This window comes from Anolis carolinensis, unplaced genomic scaffold, assembly GCF_035594765.1.
Source record: "Anolis carolinensis isolate JA03-04 unplaced genomic scaffold, rAnoCar3.1.pri scaffold_10, whole genome shotgun sequence".
Lineage (NCBI taxonomy): Eukaryota > Metazoa > Chordata > Lepidosauria > Squamata > Dactyloidae > Anolis > Anolis carolinensis.
The window spans coordinates 7,844,559-7,864,884 of NW_026943821.1; the positions used below are offsets into that span (position 1 = coordinate 7,844,559).

Consider the following 20,326-nt stretch of genomic DNA (forward strand, 5'->3'; position numbering starts at 1 on the left):
GGTTGGTGCCACTATTAGAAGAGAATCTCCAAAAGGAGCCCATCCGATATGGCGCCGAGAGAGAGCCAAGTAAAGAAGGAGATTGGAGCCAGAGGGGCCAGCGAGCGTCAACGCAGAGTCCCGTGGCGGCAAGGGACGAGGGGGATGAGGAATACTGGCAGGAACTGGAGTTCCGAGACAGAATGGCGCGCGAAGTGGAGCGCCAGCGAGCTCTGGGAACTCTGAGGCTGCCATCTCCAACAGAGCTCCCAACCCCCCGAATGGGCGTCGGGGTGGAAAGGCCACTGGGGCCAGGAATCGGGTCCAGTGGATTTGCAGACGAAGGCGGAGAGGAGCGGGGGATCCAGGAAGAGGAGGAGGATGTGCCGTACGACGAGGAAAGGCGAGATGAGGGAGCTACAGCGAGGCCAGTATGCGGATGGGCGGAAGGGCCGACAGCGGCGGCAGACTTTCGGGAGCCACGCAGAATGACCACCGGAGTGGGGCGCGGCGTGTTCCAAGGAGCCGCCCGAGGAAACCTGATGCAACCCTTCCCCATGCCTCCCAGACAGCATCAACGGGCCGCAGAATGGATGCCGAGAAGGGAAGATCTCAAACTGGAATACGGAGGGGAATCAGATGAACTGAACTTTTTTCTAATTAGCATCAGAGGATACATGGAAGACAACGCACACACATTCCCCTCCGAAGCAAGCAGGGTTCGAGCCATCGGCAACACACTAAAGCGAGGAGCAGCCAGCTGGTACGTGCAACTCCATGCCAGACACGACCCATGTCTGAGGTCAGTGCCCCGCTTCCTCGCCGCGCTGGAAAACCGGTTCAGAGACCGGCTAGAGCAATTGAGGGCTCGAGACCAGCTGAAAGGAATAAAGCAGAGGGACAAAACAGTGCCCGAGTACGCAGAGGAATTCCTCCACCTCGCGGAAAGGGTACCAGAGTGGTCTGAAGTGACCAAAGTGGAGTTATTTAAAGAGGGACTACGCCCCGAGATTTTCAGCTGGGCAGCGCACAGAGATGACCCCGAAACGCTCCAGGGATGGATTCAACTAGCGGGGCGCGTCGAATCCACCCTGGCCCAAGTAAAGCGCTTCAGAAGCAGCAGCGGCCAGCAAAGACCGGTGGCGAGAGGTCGAGGAGAAACGAGGAAGCAGGAAAGACCCGGAGGGAGGCCGGGGATTCCCTCCAGAGGAGACTACAACAAACCTAAACCGGAATGCTTTGTATGTGGGAAGACGGGCCATCGAGCAGCGGAATGCTGGGCCCGGAAGGGGGAGCCGCCAAAACCCCCAAAGCCCAAGCCAGCAACCGGGAGGCGCGCGGAAGAGGAGGTGCAGGCCCCAGAATCTTCAGAAAAATTGGTGAGTCGGGACAAACGCATGATAGTAGTGCCAATCTGCCTCTCGGGACTAGAGAATCAGGCCACCTGCAAGGCATTTGTGGATTGTGGTTGTTCTAGAAATATTGTAACTCCGGAATTAGCAGGAGCGCTGAAATGCCAGCAGATGGCGCTTGACTCCCCAATTGCATTTTCGCAGCTAGATGGATCAGTCGCTGCTGGGGAAGTATCTACAAAGGAAATACGGGAGGTCCCATGTAAAATAGGCAAATGGGAAGGAAGAATATCCTTTGTAATAGCCCCTATTGCCACATACCACGTAATATTAGGGATACCATGGCTCGAACAGGCAAATCCTGAAGTAGATTGGAGAGGAAAGAGCTTAGCATTCAAAGAACAGCAGACGCAATGGGAGATAAGCAAAATTGCAGAAGAGGAGGACGAGGAAGATGAAGCAGGTGAGATAAACCCACAGCTATTGCCGCCTGAATACAGAGACTTTGTGGATGTTTTCAATCAGAAAGAGGCCAGTAAATTGCCTCCCAAAAGGAATATAGAAGTAGAAATTGAAATAACCCCAGGAGCAGACTTACCAAAACCAAAAGTGTATCCCATGTCTGTGCAGGAGAAGGAGGAATTGAGGAAATATATTGATAAAAACCTGGCGCGAGGCTTCATTAAGCCATCCAACTCTCCTCTCGGGGCCCCAGTGTTATTTAGGAGAAAGAAAGACAACTCCCTACGATTGTGCATTGATTATCGAAATTTAAACGCAATTACTAAGGACAATAAATACCCTATGCCCTTAGTAAAGGATTTAATTACCGTATTGAAGAAAGGGAGCATATTTACTAAACTTGATTTAATTGAAGCGTATCATAAATTAAGAATAAAACCGGAGGATACTTGGAAAACTGCATTTTCCTGCGCATTCGGCCATTTTGAATATAAAATTTTGCCTTTCGGTTTAAAAAACGGAGGCGGTTGCTTTATGCAGCTTATAAATGAAATACTACACCCATTGTTGTACAGAGGGGTATTCATATTCCTTGATGATATCTTGATCGTGAGTGAAGATAAGGAAAAACACGTAAAATTGGTCCGGGAAGTTTTGCAGAGACTAAGGGAAGCAAAGCTGTACGCAAAACTGTCCAAATGTGAATTTAATAAAACTCAAATTGACTTTCTGGGGTATCGGATATCTCCAGAAGGGCTAGCTATGGATCCAGCTAAAGTATCAGATGTGAAAGAATGGGGAGTGCCTCAAACAAGGAGGCAATTGCAATCATTCCTGGGGTTTGCAAATTTTTACAGACCCTTCATAAAAGGCTTCGCGCAAATAACCGCACCCCTTACTGAACTTTTAAAAACAAAAGGGAAAGGGGAGACAGCAAAAGTAAAAGCTCCTGGCGCCAGACTAAGTTGGACGCCAGAATGCCAAAAGGCATTCGAAACCCTAAAAGAATGCTTCACAGAAGGACCCATCCTAAAACACCCCGATATCAGGAGTCCTTTCATAATCCATTGCGATGCCTCAGACTGTGCATACGGAGCAGTACTATTGCAAAAAGATCAAAATGGGAACTTAAAACCCTGTGGATATTTGTCCCGGAAGTTCAGCGAAACTGAAAAATGTTGGCCGATATGGGAAAAAGAGGCACTAGCCATATTAAAGGCCTTAGAATGCTGGCGGCACTTTCTCGAAGGAAGCGGAATCCCATTTGAAATTTGGTCTGACCATAAGAACCTCCAGTATTTAAAGTCTCCTCGAAAACTGTCCCCCAAACAGATTAGATGGGCACAATACTTCAGCAGGTTCGATTTCCAATTAAAGTTCTTTCAAGGGAAGCAGAATGTCTTGGCAGATGCCCTTTCACGCATGCCTCAACACGAAGGAATAACCACAGCAAAAGAGGGAACAATATTCTCTGATAAACAATGGGGCTTAGCTGTCAGGACAAGAGCACAAACCCAAAAGGAGAACACTGCTATGGTTGAACTCGGCGGGGAAGATAATTGGGGAAACGAACTGAAACAGTCTTATGAAGGAGACCAATGGATCGCATCCAATGCGGAACAGGGGGAGCAGAAGGGGGGATTTTGGTTTGTGAACAAGAAACTGTATATCCCAGCAACATTAAGGATCAAGATTTTGCATCGTTTTCACAATAACCAGAGCGCTGGTCATACAGGAATTACAAAAACAACAAAAGCAATAGCAAAACATTGCTGGTGGCCAGGGATGAGGAAGGACATAAAGAACCATGTGGTTCAATGTGATGATTGTGCCAGAAATAAATCGAGAGGAGGGAAACCAATGGGATTATTACAAACAGTAGCAGAACCTACCAGACCTTGGGAATGTGTAGCTATGGACTTTGTGGGGGAACTACCGGTTAGCAAAGGACATCGTTATATTTGGACAGTATTGGACCTGTTTTCTAAACAGGCCCACTTTATAGCACTGCCAAAACTACCATCAGCCGAGAAACTAGCTGAATTGTACATAAACCACATTTACAAACTGCATGGATGTCCCAGTAGAGTAGTCAGTGACAGAGGAGTACAATTCACAGCAAAATTTTGGGAAAAATTCTTGGAAATGCTAGGAGCAGAAAGGAGTTTAAGTTCTGCTTTTCACCCCATGACAAATGGGGCGGTAGAACGTACTCAGCAGACACTTGGGCAGTTCCTTCGAATGTACTCTAACATGAGACAAAATGACTGGTCTCGGTGGTTGGCTTTTGCAGAACTAGCTTTTAATTCGACTATACATTCAGCAACAAATAAAACCCCCTTTGAAGTAGTTTACGGGTATGAAATACAGCCTCTGCCCCAGCTGCCAAGATGGACAGAGAATGAGGGAACAGAGGCGGGGAAATGGAAAACACAAATGATGGAATGCTGGAGTCAAGTGACTGCATCATTAAAGGAAGCACACAAAAAGTATAAAGTGTTCGCAGATAGAAAGAGGGTGGAAGGTGATAAATTGGAGAAAGGAGATTTAGTGTGGTTAAGTACCCAAAACATCAAACTGGGGCTACCTTCGAAAAAATTAGGCCCTAAATATATTGGACCATTTAGAATACAGGGTGTTATCAACGAAGTGACTTTCCAGTTGGCATTGCCAAAAAGTTTAGGGAAAATACACCCTGTATTCCATCGTAGCTTACTGAAAAAATATATGGGTACTTTGGACAAAATGGACACATAGAATTATTGTTTTGTTTCAGGTTTGTGATGAAGGAAGAACCGAAGAGGAGGACGAAGAAAAGGAGGGCACCATGTCATGGAACCCAGTTACAGGGCTTTGGTAATTCAGCCCTGTAACTGGGAGTCATAACATAAACAATCCCAGAAGCACCTGGCAGAAGAAGATAGAATACGCCTGGGAACTTGGGACCGAAAGTATAAACAATTATAATTAGTTTAGTGTGTGAAAATGGTAGTAATGTGATATTGGAGGTGGGACTTGATGATGATATTTACGTGTGGTGTTACGTAGCATCAAAAGTTATAAAAATAGTTGTATGTAAACATTGAGTCATTCTTGACTTTTCCAAAGTCATGTGTTCTTCAATAAAGATTGGATTTGAGAGCAGTTATCTTTAATCTGCGTTCAGACTGATCCTTTGAAGTGAGCAGGACAGAGAGGTAGATGACAAAAATGTAGAAAGACATACATTGCAGAAATTGGCACACTGTCTGCTCACCAACCCTCATAGAGCCACTGGAATTCACAATCCCATCTGTAAAAAGGGGAAAAAGTGATAACGTTAAAGTGTTAAAGCTATTCTTTCCCCTTTTAACATATAGATAAACCCAATGCCAGCAGACTTGTATGCTTAGTCTCATTAGTTTCCTTTAATTTCCATTTCATGCAATCCTGTGGATTTATGAAGTGATTAGTCAAATTCTTTACTAGCAGTGCCTAAAATAATGTACAATACGTTTTGCCATTATAAAGCATTTCTGTTACTGTCTGCTGCTGCATTTTATTATAATTAAATTATTATATAGATCTGTTCTCAACCAACTTGAAGAATTATAGAGTTGGAAGAGACCACATGGGCCATCCAGTCCAACTCCCTGCCACACAGGAAAATTAGGAATGACTTTGTCTTTTGCAGTCTATCACACTGACTTTGTTCTCAGATTTACCCTTTTCCTGTTGTCTGAGGGATGTTTTCCACACATCATTTTACCCCATCCTTCCACTCATCTAGCAACCCTCAAAAAGCAGCTTTACATCACTGCCATATAGATAAATAGCAGGGAAACGTGGCTTCTGTAGAATGTGGGGAACTTACAATATTCTACAGAAACCACATTCCCATGCTATTTAGATCTATTTTTCTGGAACTTGCTATTTTGTCCACATGTGCTGACCCACCCCAGCAAATTCTACACCAAATTGACCCCATCCAACACCCTATTCAAGCCATCTTTGCCCACGTCCTTGCACAGGGCAGAAAGCAAACAGGCCTGATTGATCAAGCTAGCCCCATCCACCTGCATTGTATAGTGCAGAATGAACTTATTCTGAGTAGCACAAGAAAAATACCTTGTATCGTGATCAGAAAGAAATCTCCCATGTTCGCGCCCTCGCCAAGAACAATCACGTATTCACTGTTATTGCCAGAGAAAAACACGGGGTTTAATCTCTTCACGCAGACATCGTTCATTATACGTGTCCACAGTTCTGAAGGAAAATCAGAAAAAAGAGAAAGAAGATAACAGTTAACTTACTGTGGAACTGTTCTAGTCTATGGGGATTTTTTCTCGAAGAAAAGATGTGCCTTCTAATAATTTTGCAATTTTCTTCTAGCCACTACAAAAAGATTTGATGCTTAGTTCAATTCCTAGTTAACAATCAACCATTCTGAATTGAGTAAATCTGCTCCAAGAAAATGTTTTCAAAATGTTCTAACTTTAATAGTGATTAAATAATGGGAGGTGTATTTTATTGAGCCAGTAGCACTATTTAAAACATAACTGAAGACCTATCTCTTCTGGCAGGCTTACTCAGGGCCCGTCCAGACAGTACCTTTATCCTAGGTCACAGTACAGTCGAAAACATACAAATACTATAAAAATTCTACAAACACACATATCAAAATGCAGTTCTATAAAAGATACATATCAAAGCATTTCCATAAATTACACATTAATCACACAGGAGAGAGACCAAAACACAGGACTTGAGTTTATGCTTTCAACTTCTGGATAGGCAGAGAGGACTAAAGACCTTATCAAACTACAACTCCCATGATTCCATAGCACTGAATTATGGAAGTTAGTGGTGCCAAACTGCATTAGTTCTATGTATTGTTGAAGGCTTTCATGGCCAGAATCACTGGGTTGCTATGAGTTTTCCAGGCTGTCTGGCCATGTTCCAGAAGCATTATCTCCTGATGTTTCATCCACATCTATCGCAGGCATCCTCAGAGGTCTGTTAGAATCTAGGCAAGTGGAGTTTATATATCTGTGGAATGTTCAGAGTGGGAGAAAGAACTCTACCAGCACACAAGAAGTGAGTCCTGCTGCCACACCCCCAGCCTTGCTTCTGCTCGTGTAAGGAGGAAAGGGAGAGGGGAAGACTTTGAAAACTCCAAAAACATTCTGGAGAAGAAGGCAGAGCAGCTGGCTTTAAAACATTCCCGTTCTCAGTCCTACCGTTCCCTCTGCCCCACGGCTGCTACGAAGCGTGGCCTATTGGTTTGTCCTTGGGCTCGTCTTCGGCTGTTCACATCTTATCACATCTTTTTGCATCTGGCAGCTTGTCAAGGGGTTGAGACTGTGGGAATTTCTGGGCTGGGCCCATACCATAGCTATTACCACCACTGGCTGGCTTCTGGGGTTGGACCCATTGCCGGAATTTAATCTAAATTTGGTTGGACCCGGGAAGAGGTCCAATTTGTTTTTGTTAATTTGTTTTTGTTAAACTGAGCCATCAATCCTCTTATGACTGGGAAGTTGAGAGCAGTACTGTATAGCTGCTAAAAATCCTGTGTGGCTGCTAACCTAATGTTAAAATGTGGTGGTGTTGTAATCACTGATAGGGACTGCCCGCCGGAACCAGATTGGTTTTTTGGCGATAGAAATTCATTCAATGTATTTAACAGATAGGCACTTTAGATATAGGATTGGCCCCTCCAGCCCCTTAGTTTTATTGTTACTTATGTACTGTGCACTTTATAGCCTCCAACTGTTACTAGGATTCTGCTTTTCCAATATCTCCCATTCCTCTGCACAGGTCACTATCAGTAACTGGAACGTTGATGTGAATGTAAAAGGGGAGGGGGAGTGTTGGAGGGTTTTGGAGACTATGTAAGGGGGGTGGGAAGTGCCACCATCTGGCTTGTTCAATTGGCCCAGTCAGGTTGACCCAGCTAAACAATGGTCAGGGGAGGTGAGTGGGGGATGTGCAGAGGATGGGGGGAGTTCTGCCAGCCATGGAGTCACCATTGGGACGGTTATAGGAAAAGGGAGGTACGGGAAAAGGAGACCAAATGTGTTAATTGGGCCTAGGGACTTAATTGGGCCTAGAGATCATTATTAGTTCCAAAATGTATTCCAAAAGGGTCTCCTGACAAGGTGAGTCTGGGTATCCAGGATGGCGGACCTGATGGAATAAAGCTGGTGCTGTTGAATGCCAGATCAGTTAATGGGAAAACGACCACTATAAGTGATCTGATATTAGAAGAGCAAGCAGACATGGCATGTATAACAGAAACCTGGTTGGACGAGTCAGGTGGGCCTAACCTCACTCAGCTCAGTCCTGTAGGTTACTCTGTTCAGCACCAGCCAAGATCCGGAGGGCGGGGAGGCGGGGTTGCAATAATCTATAGGAATTCTATCCCCGTGACCAGATGCCTCATCCCGCAATCTACCTCATTTGAAAGCGTCCACCTGCGGGTAGGAGACCGGGACAGTATAGGGATATTTGTAGTGTACCGTCCACCCCGCAACACTACAAACTCCCTGACTGAGCTAGCCAGGGTGATCTCGAGCTTGGTGTTGGGAGTCTCAGCGGCTTCTTGTGCTGGGAGACTTCAACATACACGCAGAGACCACCCTGTCGGGAGCAGCTCAGGTTTTCATGGATACCATGGCAACCATGGGACTGTCCCAAGTGATTTCTGGCCCTACCCACTGTGCTGGACATACATTGGACTTGGTATTTTGCCAGGGATGGGAGAATGGTGGTGGTGTGGAAGAGCTCTCGTTAGTCCACTGTCATGGACCGACCATCACTTGGTCAAGTTTAGAATTACTGCAACCCCTAACCTCCGCGGGGGTGGTGGACCCATTAAGATGGTCCGCCCCAGGAGGCTTATGGATCCAAATGGATTCGTGATGGCTCTTGGGGATGTTCCCGCCTCCTCGGTAGGTGATTCTGTTGATGCTCTGGTCACTCTCTACAATGGGGAGATGGCCAGGGCAATAGACACAATCGCTCCAGAGCGGCCCCTCGCAATGCGCAGAGCTAAACTAGCGCCCTGGTTCTCCGGGGAGTTGGCAGCAATGAAGCGCGAGACAAGGCATCTAGAGCGTGTGTGGCGAAAGCGACGGAGCGAATCAAATTTAGAACGGGTTAAAGCCCAAAGGAAAACATATTGCAAAGCAATGGCTGCTGTAAAAAAAAAAAACCTATTATAGTTCTAGAATTGAGGCAGCCAAAAACCATCCTGCCGAGCTTTTTAGAACTGTCAGAGGGCTGCTTAACAACACCCCTCAAACTGCGCCCACATGTGAAGCTTTTTCCTAGTTCTTTTCAAAGAAAATCGCTTTGATTCGTTCCAAGCTTGACACCGCGGTTGATGCAGTCTCCGAAGATGTAGAGAGAGCAACTGCTTGTCCTATTTTGATGGATTCATTTCAATCTGTGCAACCCGAGGACGTGGAGATGCATCCTAGACCCCTGCCCATCCTGGCTAGTTAAAGAAGCCAGAGGGGGGTTGGTCGAGTGGGTAAGAGTGGTGGTGAACCCCTCCCTCCGGGAAGGCAGACTTCCAGCCGGCCTCAAACAAGCCGTAATAAAACCACTGTTGAAGAAGCCATCACTTGACCCCACTAATTGGAATAACTTTCGGCCTGTTTCCAATCTTCCCTTTTTGGGCAAGGTCGTGGAACGCATGGTTGCCTCACAACTCCAGGGATTCTTGGAAGCAACTGATTATCTCGATCCGGCACAGTCTGGCTTCAGACCGGGGCATGGAACTGAGACGGCCTTGGTCTCCTTGGTGGATGATCTCCGCAGAGAGCTCGACAGGGGGAGTGTGTCCCTGCTGGTTCTCCTGGATCTCTCAGCGGCCTTCGATACCGTACACCACGGTATCCTTCTGGGTCGCCTCGTGGGAATGGGCCTTGGGGGTACTGCATTGCAGTGGCTCCAGTCCTTCCTTGAGGACCGTACCCAGAAGGTGTTGATAGGGGACAGCTGTTCGGCCCCACAACCATTGTCTTGTGGAGTCCCACAGGGTTCAGTACTGTCCCCTTTGTTGTTTAACATCTACATGAAGCCGCTGGGTGAGATCATCTGGAGTTTTGGAGTTCGGTGTCATCTGTACGCAGATGATGTCCAACTCTATCACTCCTTTTCTCCAGCTTCCAAGGAGGGCGTCCAGATCCTGAACCGGTGCCTGGCTGCTGTGTCGGACTGGATGAGGGTGAACAAATTGAAGTTGAATCCAGACAAGACAGAGGTCCTCCTGGTCAGTCGTAAGGCCGAACAAGGTATAGGGTTACAGCCTGTGCTGGATGGGGTCACACTCCCCCTGAAGGTGCAGGTTCACAGTTTGGGTGTCCTCCTGGACTCATCGCTGAGCCTGGAACCCCAGGTTTTGGCGGTGTCCAGCGGGGCCTTCGCACAACTCAAACTTGTGCGCCAACTGTGCCTGTACCTTGGGAAGCCTGACATGGCCACGGTGGTCCACGCTCTGGTTACATTTCGTTTGGACTATTGCAATGCGCTCTACGTGGGGGTGCCTTCAAAGACTGTTCGGAAGCTGGAACTAGTCTAACGTTCCGCAGCCAGGCTATTAACTGGAGCGCCGTACAGGGAGCATACAACTCCTCTGTTGAAGCAGCTCCACTGGCTGCCTGTTAGCTTCCGGGCACAATTTAAAGTGCTGGCTTTGGCCTACAAAACCTTAAACGGCTCTGGTCCAACTTACCTCTCCGAACATATCTCCCCCCATGAGCCGCCCCGCAGATTAAGATCTTCCAGTGGGGCCCTGCTCTCAGTCCCGCCGCCGTCACAGGTGCATTTGGCTGGGACGAGAGACAGGGCTTTTTCGGTGGTGGCTCCGCGGCTGTGGAACTCCTTGCCAAGGGAGATTAGGGAAGCCCCTTCACTCATGTCTTTTAGGAAGCAGCTGAAGACCTGGATGTGGGACCAAGCTTTTGGCCCATCCTAAGATACGGTTGATATAATCCTATGTATTCGTTGGATTAATGTGAAATTGAATACAGACTGGCTCTGACTTTTGGCCCAATGCTACTGGCCCTGTTGTAATGGTCACACAGTGTTTTACTGTTTTAAATGGGGTATGATATTGGTTTTTAAGTGTGTTTTTACGATCATTTGTTTTACTGTATTTTGTATTATATGTGGCATTAATCTTGCCATTATGTAAGACTGCTCTGGGTCCCCCTGGGGGAGAAGAGCGGTATATAAAATAAATAAATAAATAAATTAATAAATAGGTTAAAAGGCTTTCCCCTGACATCAAGTCTAGTTGTGTCCGACTCTAGGGGTAGGTGCTCATCTTCATTTTTCAGCCGAAGAGCTGCCGTTGTCTGTAGACACCTCCAAGATCATGTGGCCGGCATGACTGCATGGAGCACTGCTACCTTCCCACCAGAGCAGTACCTATTGATCTACTCACATTTGCATGTTTTCGAACTGCTAGGTTAGCAGAAGCTGGGGCTAACAGCAGGTGCGCACTCCTCTCCCCGAATTTGAACCTGCAACCTTTCGGTCCGCAAGTTCAGCAGCTCAGCACTTTAATACACGGCGCCACCACGGGCTCCTCTTGTTGTAAATACTATCCCACAATTTCTCACCATATTTATAAGAGTTCTTTCTCCTACCCAGAACATTCCACAGATATATAAACCCCACTGTTCCAACAGACCTCTGAGGATGCCTGACATAGATGTGGGAGAAACATCAGGACAGAGTTCTTCTGGAACATGGCCAGATAGCCCAGAAAACTCAAAGCAACCCAGTGATTCCAGCCATGAAAGCCTTCAACAACACATTGAAAGTCTCCACAGGGAGAAACTGTTAAAAGACACATGGAGATTGGAAAAACTACAGACTAGGAACACACATCTACTGTGCTCCCTAACCTTCCTTCTATGCTGCAGTGACACAGATACTATCCCACAATTTCTCACAGCCAAAAGGACTTTCAGAACACCACAGGCTCACCATATTTATGACAAGAGTTCTTTATCCCACCCTGGAGATTCCACAGATATATAAACAACACTTGCCTATTTTTTACCAGACCTCCCAACCTCTGATGATGCCTGCCATAGATGCACGTGAAACATCAGGAAAGAATGCTTCTGGAACATGGCCATTCAGCCCGGATAACTCACAGTAACCCTCCATTAATTCTACATATAGATGCACCCAGTGTTCAGTGTACTAGGACGTTCTTCGAAATACAAGTCAGATTTACAATGTCTGTTAAGGACTGGATTCCAGGCACCACATCTTAATGACCACTCCTTCTCCACAGGGAAATCTTGGGAGGTAAATTCTGTTAAAGGAGTGCTGGCATTCCCTGCAGGTTTGGGAGAATGCTCACCGACATTGACTTGCCAATATTTCTGCAGGGAAGCTGGCCTAAAGTAGTGTAGTTAATACCCATGTTATTTATTTTTCAGGCTCACTTACTTGAACCTGGGCCTCTCATGTGCAAAATGGGGTAATGCCCCACAAAGTAATAGACCAGCTGGTTCTGCCGGATGAAAAGAGTGCTTTCTGTTGAAATGCTATCACGAACAGTACTGGAGAAACCCGAATATCGGCATGACATGGTGCCAATCCAGCAACTGTCAATGCCCACCTGCGGTAGAAAAAGAGAAAAAAGAGGCAAGCCGTGTCTTATATGTAGAGACAGGATCAAATCCTATTGAGCTGAAAGAATCAGGGACATTCCCATGATAGGGTCAGGAAAGGAGCCTGTCTTTTTTCCTGTTGGGTCTGAACCTGGGCCCCTTCATTCCAGGACTATCCCAGGCCCTGAGATTTGAGGGGCAAAACTTGGGGTTTCGGGACTTGTGACATCACAGAGCCCTGGTGGTGGCAGCAGTTCTGTGCGACAGAGCTGTTGGGAGGCAATTTTCAAATAGGAAAAAAGCATTTAAAACATATAAAGCATTAAAATATATAAGGCAGCAACAACAGCAGTAGCAGCAGTTCGGCAGATCAGAAACATCTAGTATCAGCAGTAGAGCGACTGGGCTTAAGCAATTCAGCAACAGAGTCAAATACTTTATTCAAAGAACTACATATCTAGATAGAAAACTTAACAAGGCCTATCTATCTATCTATCTATCTATCTATCTATCTATCTATCTATCTATCTATTTATCTATCAGCGCACATCTTGTTTCTCCTCATGTTCCCAGGTGTTGCAGTTCAGCCCATAATTGTACCTGCTCCTAATGTCAATGAGGAAGTGGATCATGGGATTTCTGGGCCTGCTGGGCCTGCAAGCCAGCATGAGATTTTAAATCCTGAAACTGAGCAGTCTGTGTCTCCAGCACCTAGTGAAGGCCACATTCCAGAGAGGGGTCCAGATGCTGCTGAGAAGTCTTTCTCTAGGGAAGCATGGTCAGAGGATGAAATGAGTACAGAGGACAAAATCCCAGGTGAAGAAGTTAATGAGCTGATAGATAGGAGGCTTAGTTTTTGTAAATTCTGGGCTGCTCAACAGAATCTTCAAAAGTCACAGGGCTTGTCAGCGAAGAAGCCGTTATCATGATTTCATGTCTATATTAGAGAAGCCAGGGGATTTTCCAGCAGTCTGGTCAACATTGATTATTGAGGCTATATCTCTTGCCAAGTCAAACCTGCTAAGGGAATTCTAGTTCCATGTCTTTGTTTGTTTATGTTTCATGCTTCCATGTTTTGAAGGATTGTTCCTGGATTTTTGTATTGGATTTTATGATGACTTGTGCATCCTGGTTCTTTTGCAGCCCTGTGTTTTTGAATCTACACTTGTGCCTTGAATCTTGTGGACTATTTCATATATTTGGGCTTTGATGTTTTTACTATTTTTGCTGAACTGCTTTATATAGTATTCATAAACTGCTTTGATGATTTGTCTTGGACTGGAGTGTGGTGGTTAAGTACAGAGGTGCTCCTGCTCTGGAATACACCACCAGGAGAAGAACAAAAGAACAGAAAGGAAGACTAAGGGGCTTGTCACATGTCCCTGAGATGTATCAGTCTAACCAGCAAGGTGATAAGAGGAGAGAACAGAGTGACAGGCATGCAGAGAAGCCAATGGAGGAAAGCTTTTCTCTGTCAACTAACTCATCTGCCTATCTAAGTTCTTCATCAGGACTACAAGCTTATGTAGGATATGACTGAGTTCCAACAAAAAGTGTATTTCCTAGGTCTGCCTTCAGATTTCCTTCCAGACAGAGACCTTGGAGCTCTAGAGACTTGCCGAGGGGCTCTCTACCAGCAAACCAGGAGGTATGTTCTGCGTAGTCAGCTGTGGTCAAACCAATGGGTTGAATTTTTGATTGCTACTGCCACTACCATCAGATTTGCAAGAGAAGGAAACCAGGGGAGGCTGGCCACCATGATTATCTTGAGTCCGACATCCCACCCAACTCACCTCCATCATCTCTCACCTCTATTGGAAAGTAATCGTCATACCCCGTGTCTGAAAGGAGGACGACCTTGCTCCTGGGGATGTCACCAAGGATGAGCACAGGAGCTTGTATGTGCGTGTGCCACAAGGGACGCGACCGATGTTTCAGAGACATGAAGGCATTCAAAGCAGTCAGCTATTTGGATGCAAAGAGGCCAGAGTAGAGTGCATCAGGACACAATTAACATTTATCCTGCATATTGAAGCTACGGTGGCCCAAATACTACAATCTATACAATCTATGGTAAAAATTTGCATGGCCTGTGCCACTTTTGGCCGCAGACTGGAGTGATAAATTGTAATTCTGCTCCATGACAAATCTCCATGCACAAAGGAAGGAAGAAAACCATGGGAAACTGAAATCTATGTTAAAGCAAGAAGATTAGGTATTTGGGATTTGATCCTAACCAACACAGATGAATTAATCAATGGCATGGAACTAGTGGGATTTTTAGTTAGGCGCGGCTATGTCCTCTTGGGATTTAATATACATAGGTACCTTGCTTTTGGAGGATAGAGCCATGGTATTTGAAGCAGCATTTCACTGTTATGTTTTCATGTTAACATTCTGTAATCCACCTTGAGTCCCAATATTAGGAAGAAGGTGTGAAATAAAAGAAGATGATGCACCCTGCCCATCTTCCCCTTTTAAGGTATTTATTATTATAATATTTATTATCAATATAATAAAACTTTATTTCTAGACCATCCTCTCTCCCGAAGGGACTCAGGGTGGTTTATAGACACAAAACAAAAAGGCAAATATTCAATGCCTCAAATGACTGCTAATACATCAAAATAATACAAGATAATGCACAGTAACAACAGTAAACGTACAACAAAAATTAAGCATCGATATGAAAATAATAAAAAACAATCCAATAAGACAAAGTAAACTAAAACATGAGTAAAACATTACAACATATACCCTAAAAGCAATTAGGATACAATTACATTAAAATGGCAGCCATAAAATACAAGTGGATTAGCCAGTGTTTCAATGGGTTAAAGTGTCCTAGTCCTCCTCCTAGAATCTTGCTACCACAGTTATCAGTGTTTGCTTGAAAAAAGATTTCTTACCAACCCCAACCATTTACCTTTAGTCCAATCTTGAAGCTAACTCTGTTTTTTTTCATGTATCCATTGATATTGATAGAGAACCTAGTATTAAGAAAAGAGATTATGGAAAAACGTCCTATGATAAAATATTATGGGAATCAGCATATTTTAAAATATTTTCTGAAGCATCATAGGTATCAAGCAGCCTTCTGTGTAATATGGGATTGCCAGAGGTGCCAGGTGTTGGGGAATTTCGAAAAGGAAGAAGTATTTAAAATGTAAATCAGCAACAGCAGCAGCAGCAACAGTTTAGCAGATCAGAAGCTTCTTGAGCATGGCAGTGGAGTAAATAAGCTTCAGCAATACAGGAGACAGAGCCAAACTTAAAAAGTTACAAAGGGCTTGGTTAAAAGAACTACATTTCTATATAGGAAAGTTAGGGCCTAGCTATCTAACTAGCTCTCTGGAGACATCTTGCCTCTCTTCATGCTCACAGAAGAATAATACAATGGAGGACTCGGTGGCTTGCCATGTGGCTGAAGCTTAAAGCAGTGTTTCCCTGAGAAGTATTAGTCTAACAAACAGGAGAAGAGATAATACAGAAACAGGCAGACAAAGAGGGCAATGGGGAAGGCTTTCCCTGTCACCTAACTTTATCTCTTTGCTTGATGAGGACTATAAACTTGTGCATGGTGTGGCTGAGTTCCAACACCGGGACTTGAAATCTAAGACCACATGATTCCCATTAATGTTGAAATAGTAGTTTTGATTTTAAGACATCATGAAATATGAATGCAGAGGAGAGAGGCAAACTGGACAATTTAATCACTATCATTTGGTGACATCGAAGTGGCAATGTGATCGAGGTGACCCCCCCCCCCCCAGGACTTTGTAAAAGATAGTTCAAAAATCAAGACTTTATGTTCTATATTTCATAATTTATAGTAGAAGGCGATTGAGACTTTTTACTGGAGTTTACTGTGGTTTACTAAAACTCTCTGCACAAAAGGTGTTTGACCTTTTAGCCTGAGGCAAGAGATAACAACTTCCTTAATCTTTTCTTTAACCAGTGACAGAAGCACTTCCTTTTGTTTACCCAGACAAAGGAGTTAGCAAAGGAAAAAAGCCAGTTTTAAACCACATGCTTTACAATCTTTCCTTTGGATTCTGGATTTCGTATGAAACTTTATGAACTCTAGACCTTTGGGTGGCTGGGAGTGGGCAATATGATTTCTGACTCTATGAATGTATTCCTATATGTCTCCCTTCCCAAAATGCCTCATATATGAAAAAATAGAGTGACTGAGGTTTGACTCAGCTACGTGCAGACAGCCCCCCCCCCCCCCATGGGCTGGAGTACCCTGCCCAGAGGAGATTATCACCTACTCTTGCATGGACAATTATTCGGGCTGTTCCTCCTTCTGAGTTCAGAGCAGGCCATCAGAAGGAAGAATAGCTCACCCTTCATCCACACAATTATTCAGGAAACAGCTCTCCCTTTGTCAATATCAGCGTGTCAGACACATATGTAGATTGGACATATTGACTCATCCATCCTTTTCATAATCTGCTTGGCTGTCCATTAATCGCTGCTCAGCCCGCCCCTTGTCCCTGATTGGTGGACTGTAGGAAGCCATCTGATTGGGGGGGATTTCGAGCCACCCAGTCAAAGAGCCAATCAGAGTGGAACTGGGCGGGGAAAGGCGGGGAGGGAGATTTGAATTGCTCCGCCTGTCTTTTTGCTTATAAAAATTGCTGCAATGTATTATGTGACATGTCATCACGGCGAGCGATTGCGTCTTGACATCCGCGTCAGCTGACTCGAAATAAAGACAACTCAGTTCTCTCTCTCTCTTCAAGAATTTGGCTGAGATTATTGTGGGAAATAGGGTTTTAATTCGCAGTGCCCCCGCTGGCCAGGATCGAATCCTGCGGTCAGAGGGCATCGGTTCGTCCCTGCTCCAGGGACAAACCCTGAATTTGCTCGACAACAGCAAGGACTGCTGGAATGGGCTTTATAGGAAACAGGTTTGAGGGGGAAACAAAGGGCAAGTGATCTCAGCCATTCTGATGGTATGAGTTTTTCTTTTCTTGCACCAAGCCTTTCCAAAAGGTTAGTGCAGCTTAAGTTGTTTTCATTCCGTTTGTAAGTTAATGAATGTTGCATCCCAACCTCAAGCATTTCTCTCACCTCTTATCGTCGACAGGGATTCCAAGGTGATTGCTGGCCACAATCACATCCATGACTACACTGCCATTCATGAAGGGCATCGGTGTGAACCAACACATCCTGCAAACCTCTTCGCTGTCACAACCTTGTGGGAATGGAAGAAGCACAGAAACCAAGTCAAATCATACAGTGTCTTCAGAAGGCAAAAGGACAGAAGCCTTACTGCTTCCTCCAAACATATCAGCTTAGTTTCTCCATACCTCACAACCTCTGAGGATGCCAGCCATAGATGTGGGCGAAATGTCAGGAGAGAATACTTCTAGAACATGGCCATACAGCCCGGAAAACATACAACAACCCTGTGATTCCGGCCATGAAAGCCTTCGACAACACATGGATTATTTTACTTTGAAGGCCACTAATGTACCAGAAAAACTAACACATGTATATGGCAGAAAATAGATTATTAAGTATGGTGATAACTCTGGGGTTTGTTTGTGAGGTTTGTGCCAAGAATACTCTCCTACTGCTTATACTACCTGTGCTTTCTCTGGAATATTTTAAAATTGTGTCAGAAGCAACTTGAGAACATTATGCAAGTCGCTTCTGGTGTGAGAGAATTGGCTGTCTACAGAGACGTTGGCATGGGGACACCCAGATGTGTTAGCTGGGAAGCTTATCTCATGTCTCCACAAGCTAGAGCTGACAGACGGGAGCTCACCCCATTTCATGGATTCAAAAAGACAATCTTCAGGTCAGCAGTTCAGCTGGCACAAGGATTTAACCCACTACGCCACCACGGTTCCTGGCAATGGCAGACTTTAATTCAGTTTTTAGAGAAAACGCAGATGACACCACTGCTGCTTGGGGTTAAACCCTTGTGCCAGCTAAACTGGTGACCTAATGGTTGGCGGTTCAACTCCGCGAGATGAGGTGAGATTGTCAGGTGAAGCCCCATCTACACTGCCATATAATGTGGTTTCAGAATGCAGATTAACTGCACTGAATTGGATTATATAGCAGTGTAGACTCACGTAATCCAGTTCAATGCAGTTAAATTGCATTTTGAAACTGCGGTGTAGATTCAGCCTTAGTCTCAGAAATAGTTGACTTTAACGGGCACGTCTGAATCCAAATGCATATATCCCTAATCCTTGTCCAACACATGAACCACTACCCATGAACAAATAAATAAAATGGTCCCAATTAAAATTTAAGCAGAATCTCCACCTCTAAATTAGAATAATGTTTTTTTTTATTTTGCTGTGCAGCCCCATCCTCCCAGAAGGAGCTTACTGATCATTTCTTTGTGCCCAGAGCCAAGGCAAAAGTGTTAATAGGCCCTGAACATAGGGTGCTTCTGTCACCCTATCTGCCTCACAATTTTTTTTACTATTCCTAGAACCACTGAAATATCCAAGTAAAGAGTCAGGGAGAAAATTATGATTTCAAGATCTGCAAACCAGATTTAATCATGATTAGGATACTTGGTCCCACTGGATCTCAAGAAGACGTGTGTACCAACATACCTCTCATCCTGAATGGAGCTGCCGTCATTTTAATCTGCAATTGTTCTTGTTTCCGACGCACAGAGTGGACAGGTTCTTCAAAAGTGACAGTCACAACTGGTCTCAGTCCAGTGTAGTGAGCTGTTCGAAGTGCCATTTCAGAGTCCTGGAAGGGGAGAGCCGTACAAATCTTTACAGAGTGCTTACACTAGAGAAGAGGTGGACAAAGCATAACCTATGGGCCATATGTGGTTTCCTAGAGCTCTTTTTATAGCCAACAAACATTTGTTTTGCATCAAAATGCCCTCTGGGGCATGTGGAGGGCATTTCCATCATGTGCCCTGCAGTACAAAAATGACACAAAATCAGTTTGCTAAATTTTTCAATTTTCTTTGCCCCAAATTGCTTTCTGAAGGATTCAATAATAACATTTTCCATACATTTCATACAATGTTTTGGACAGTTGAAAAATCAAAATGTTGGCTATTTTTATTTGAAAACAGGAAAGAAACTAAACCAATCAACTCAACTACTATCAAGCAATGGCTTGACATTAACATGAGTTTAAAGCCCAGCGTGTCGCCAAAAGAGTAGACAAGCTTCAGGAAGCACCCTTTAAATTAGAACTCATTTCCCACCAAGATCTCATAGACCTTTGACATGTTAGCATTCTTGTCCTTACCAATGTACTGCAGGTCAGATTAATTTTCAAGTAATATGGAAAGCCCAGGTATTTCTATAAAAATAAAAAGAGTTATTACTTTTCATTCCAAATACACAACACTAAACAACATCACCACAAAGTATTGCGAGATGTGGATAAATTGCTGTCAATCTCTGGATTAACTGATGCTAATCTTAATCTTAATCTCTAGTTAACCGATGTACCAGTTTAGGTAACCACTGGCCTGAATCAATGCAATGGTAGTTCTTGTCATGAAGATTATTTTTCTAATGGAGATGCAGAGTATCTTGACCTGAGCTATTCCCTCATCAGGAATCAGGTTCCACACTACCTAGAACCACACTCTTCTCTTGGTTTGGTTTCTTTTCCTGTCTGCTTGAGACGGAGAGCTATTTTGATGACCTCAAATCACTTGGTGTGAACTGTTTCTTTTAAGGAGAAGGTAATAGAAATTCCATATCTTTAGGAAGGTTTCCTCAGAGATGCAGCCAGACCTGGATGGCAGAAGTTGGGTCAGCTCTTTAGATGTTTCTAGATGTAAATAACGTATCTTTATGTCACCTGTAGATCTACTGCAACTCTGTGAATTTCAGAGTATTTTCAGGCAAGTGGTTTGTTACTGACGTCTTATGAATATAGTGTTTCTCAAATTTTGGTCTT

General features: G+C 44.7%; 1 protein-coding gene across 11 annotated transcripts in view; it reads right to left on the minus strand.

The window, feature by feature from the left end:
- Nucleotides 1–20,326, minus strand: part of LOC103280541 (cation channel sperm-associated auxiliary subunit gamma) — a 60,247-nt gene that overhangs the window by 34,796 nt on the left and 5,125 nt on the right. For 9 of the 11 annotated variants that reach the window (XR_010000831.1, XR_010000830.1, XM_008119923.3 and 6 more), the window contains exons 3-10: nucleotides 19,664–19,717; nucleotides 19,003–19,147; nucleotides 17,495–17,618; nucleotides 15,342–15,405; nucleotides 14,225–14,380; nucleotides 12,252–12,423; nucleotides 5,901–6,038; nucleotides 5,020–5,085 (exon numbers count right to left, since the gene is read on the minus strand). Coding sequence is in view for 9 of the 11 variants with exons in the window: in XM_008119923.3 (XP_008118130.1) it covers nucleotides 5,020–5,085; nucleotides 5,901–6,038; nucleotides 12,252–12,423; nucleotides 14,225–14,380; nucleotides 15,342–15,405; nucleotides 17,495–17,618; nucleotides 19,003–19,147; nucleotides 19,664–19,717 (919 nt within the window). In the remaining 2 variants the exon portion in view is untranslated. The remainder of the gene's footprint in view (nucleotides 1–5,019; nucleotides 5,086–5,900; nucleotides 6,039–12,251; nucleotides 12,424–14,224; nucleotides 14,381–15,341; nucleotides 15,406–17,494; nucleotides 17,619–19,002; nucleotides 19,148–19,663; nucleotides 19,718–20,326) is intronic. The other 2 variants (XM_062962788.1, XM_062962790.1) reach the window with 2 other exon arrangements.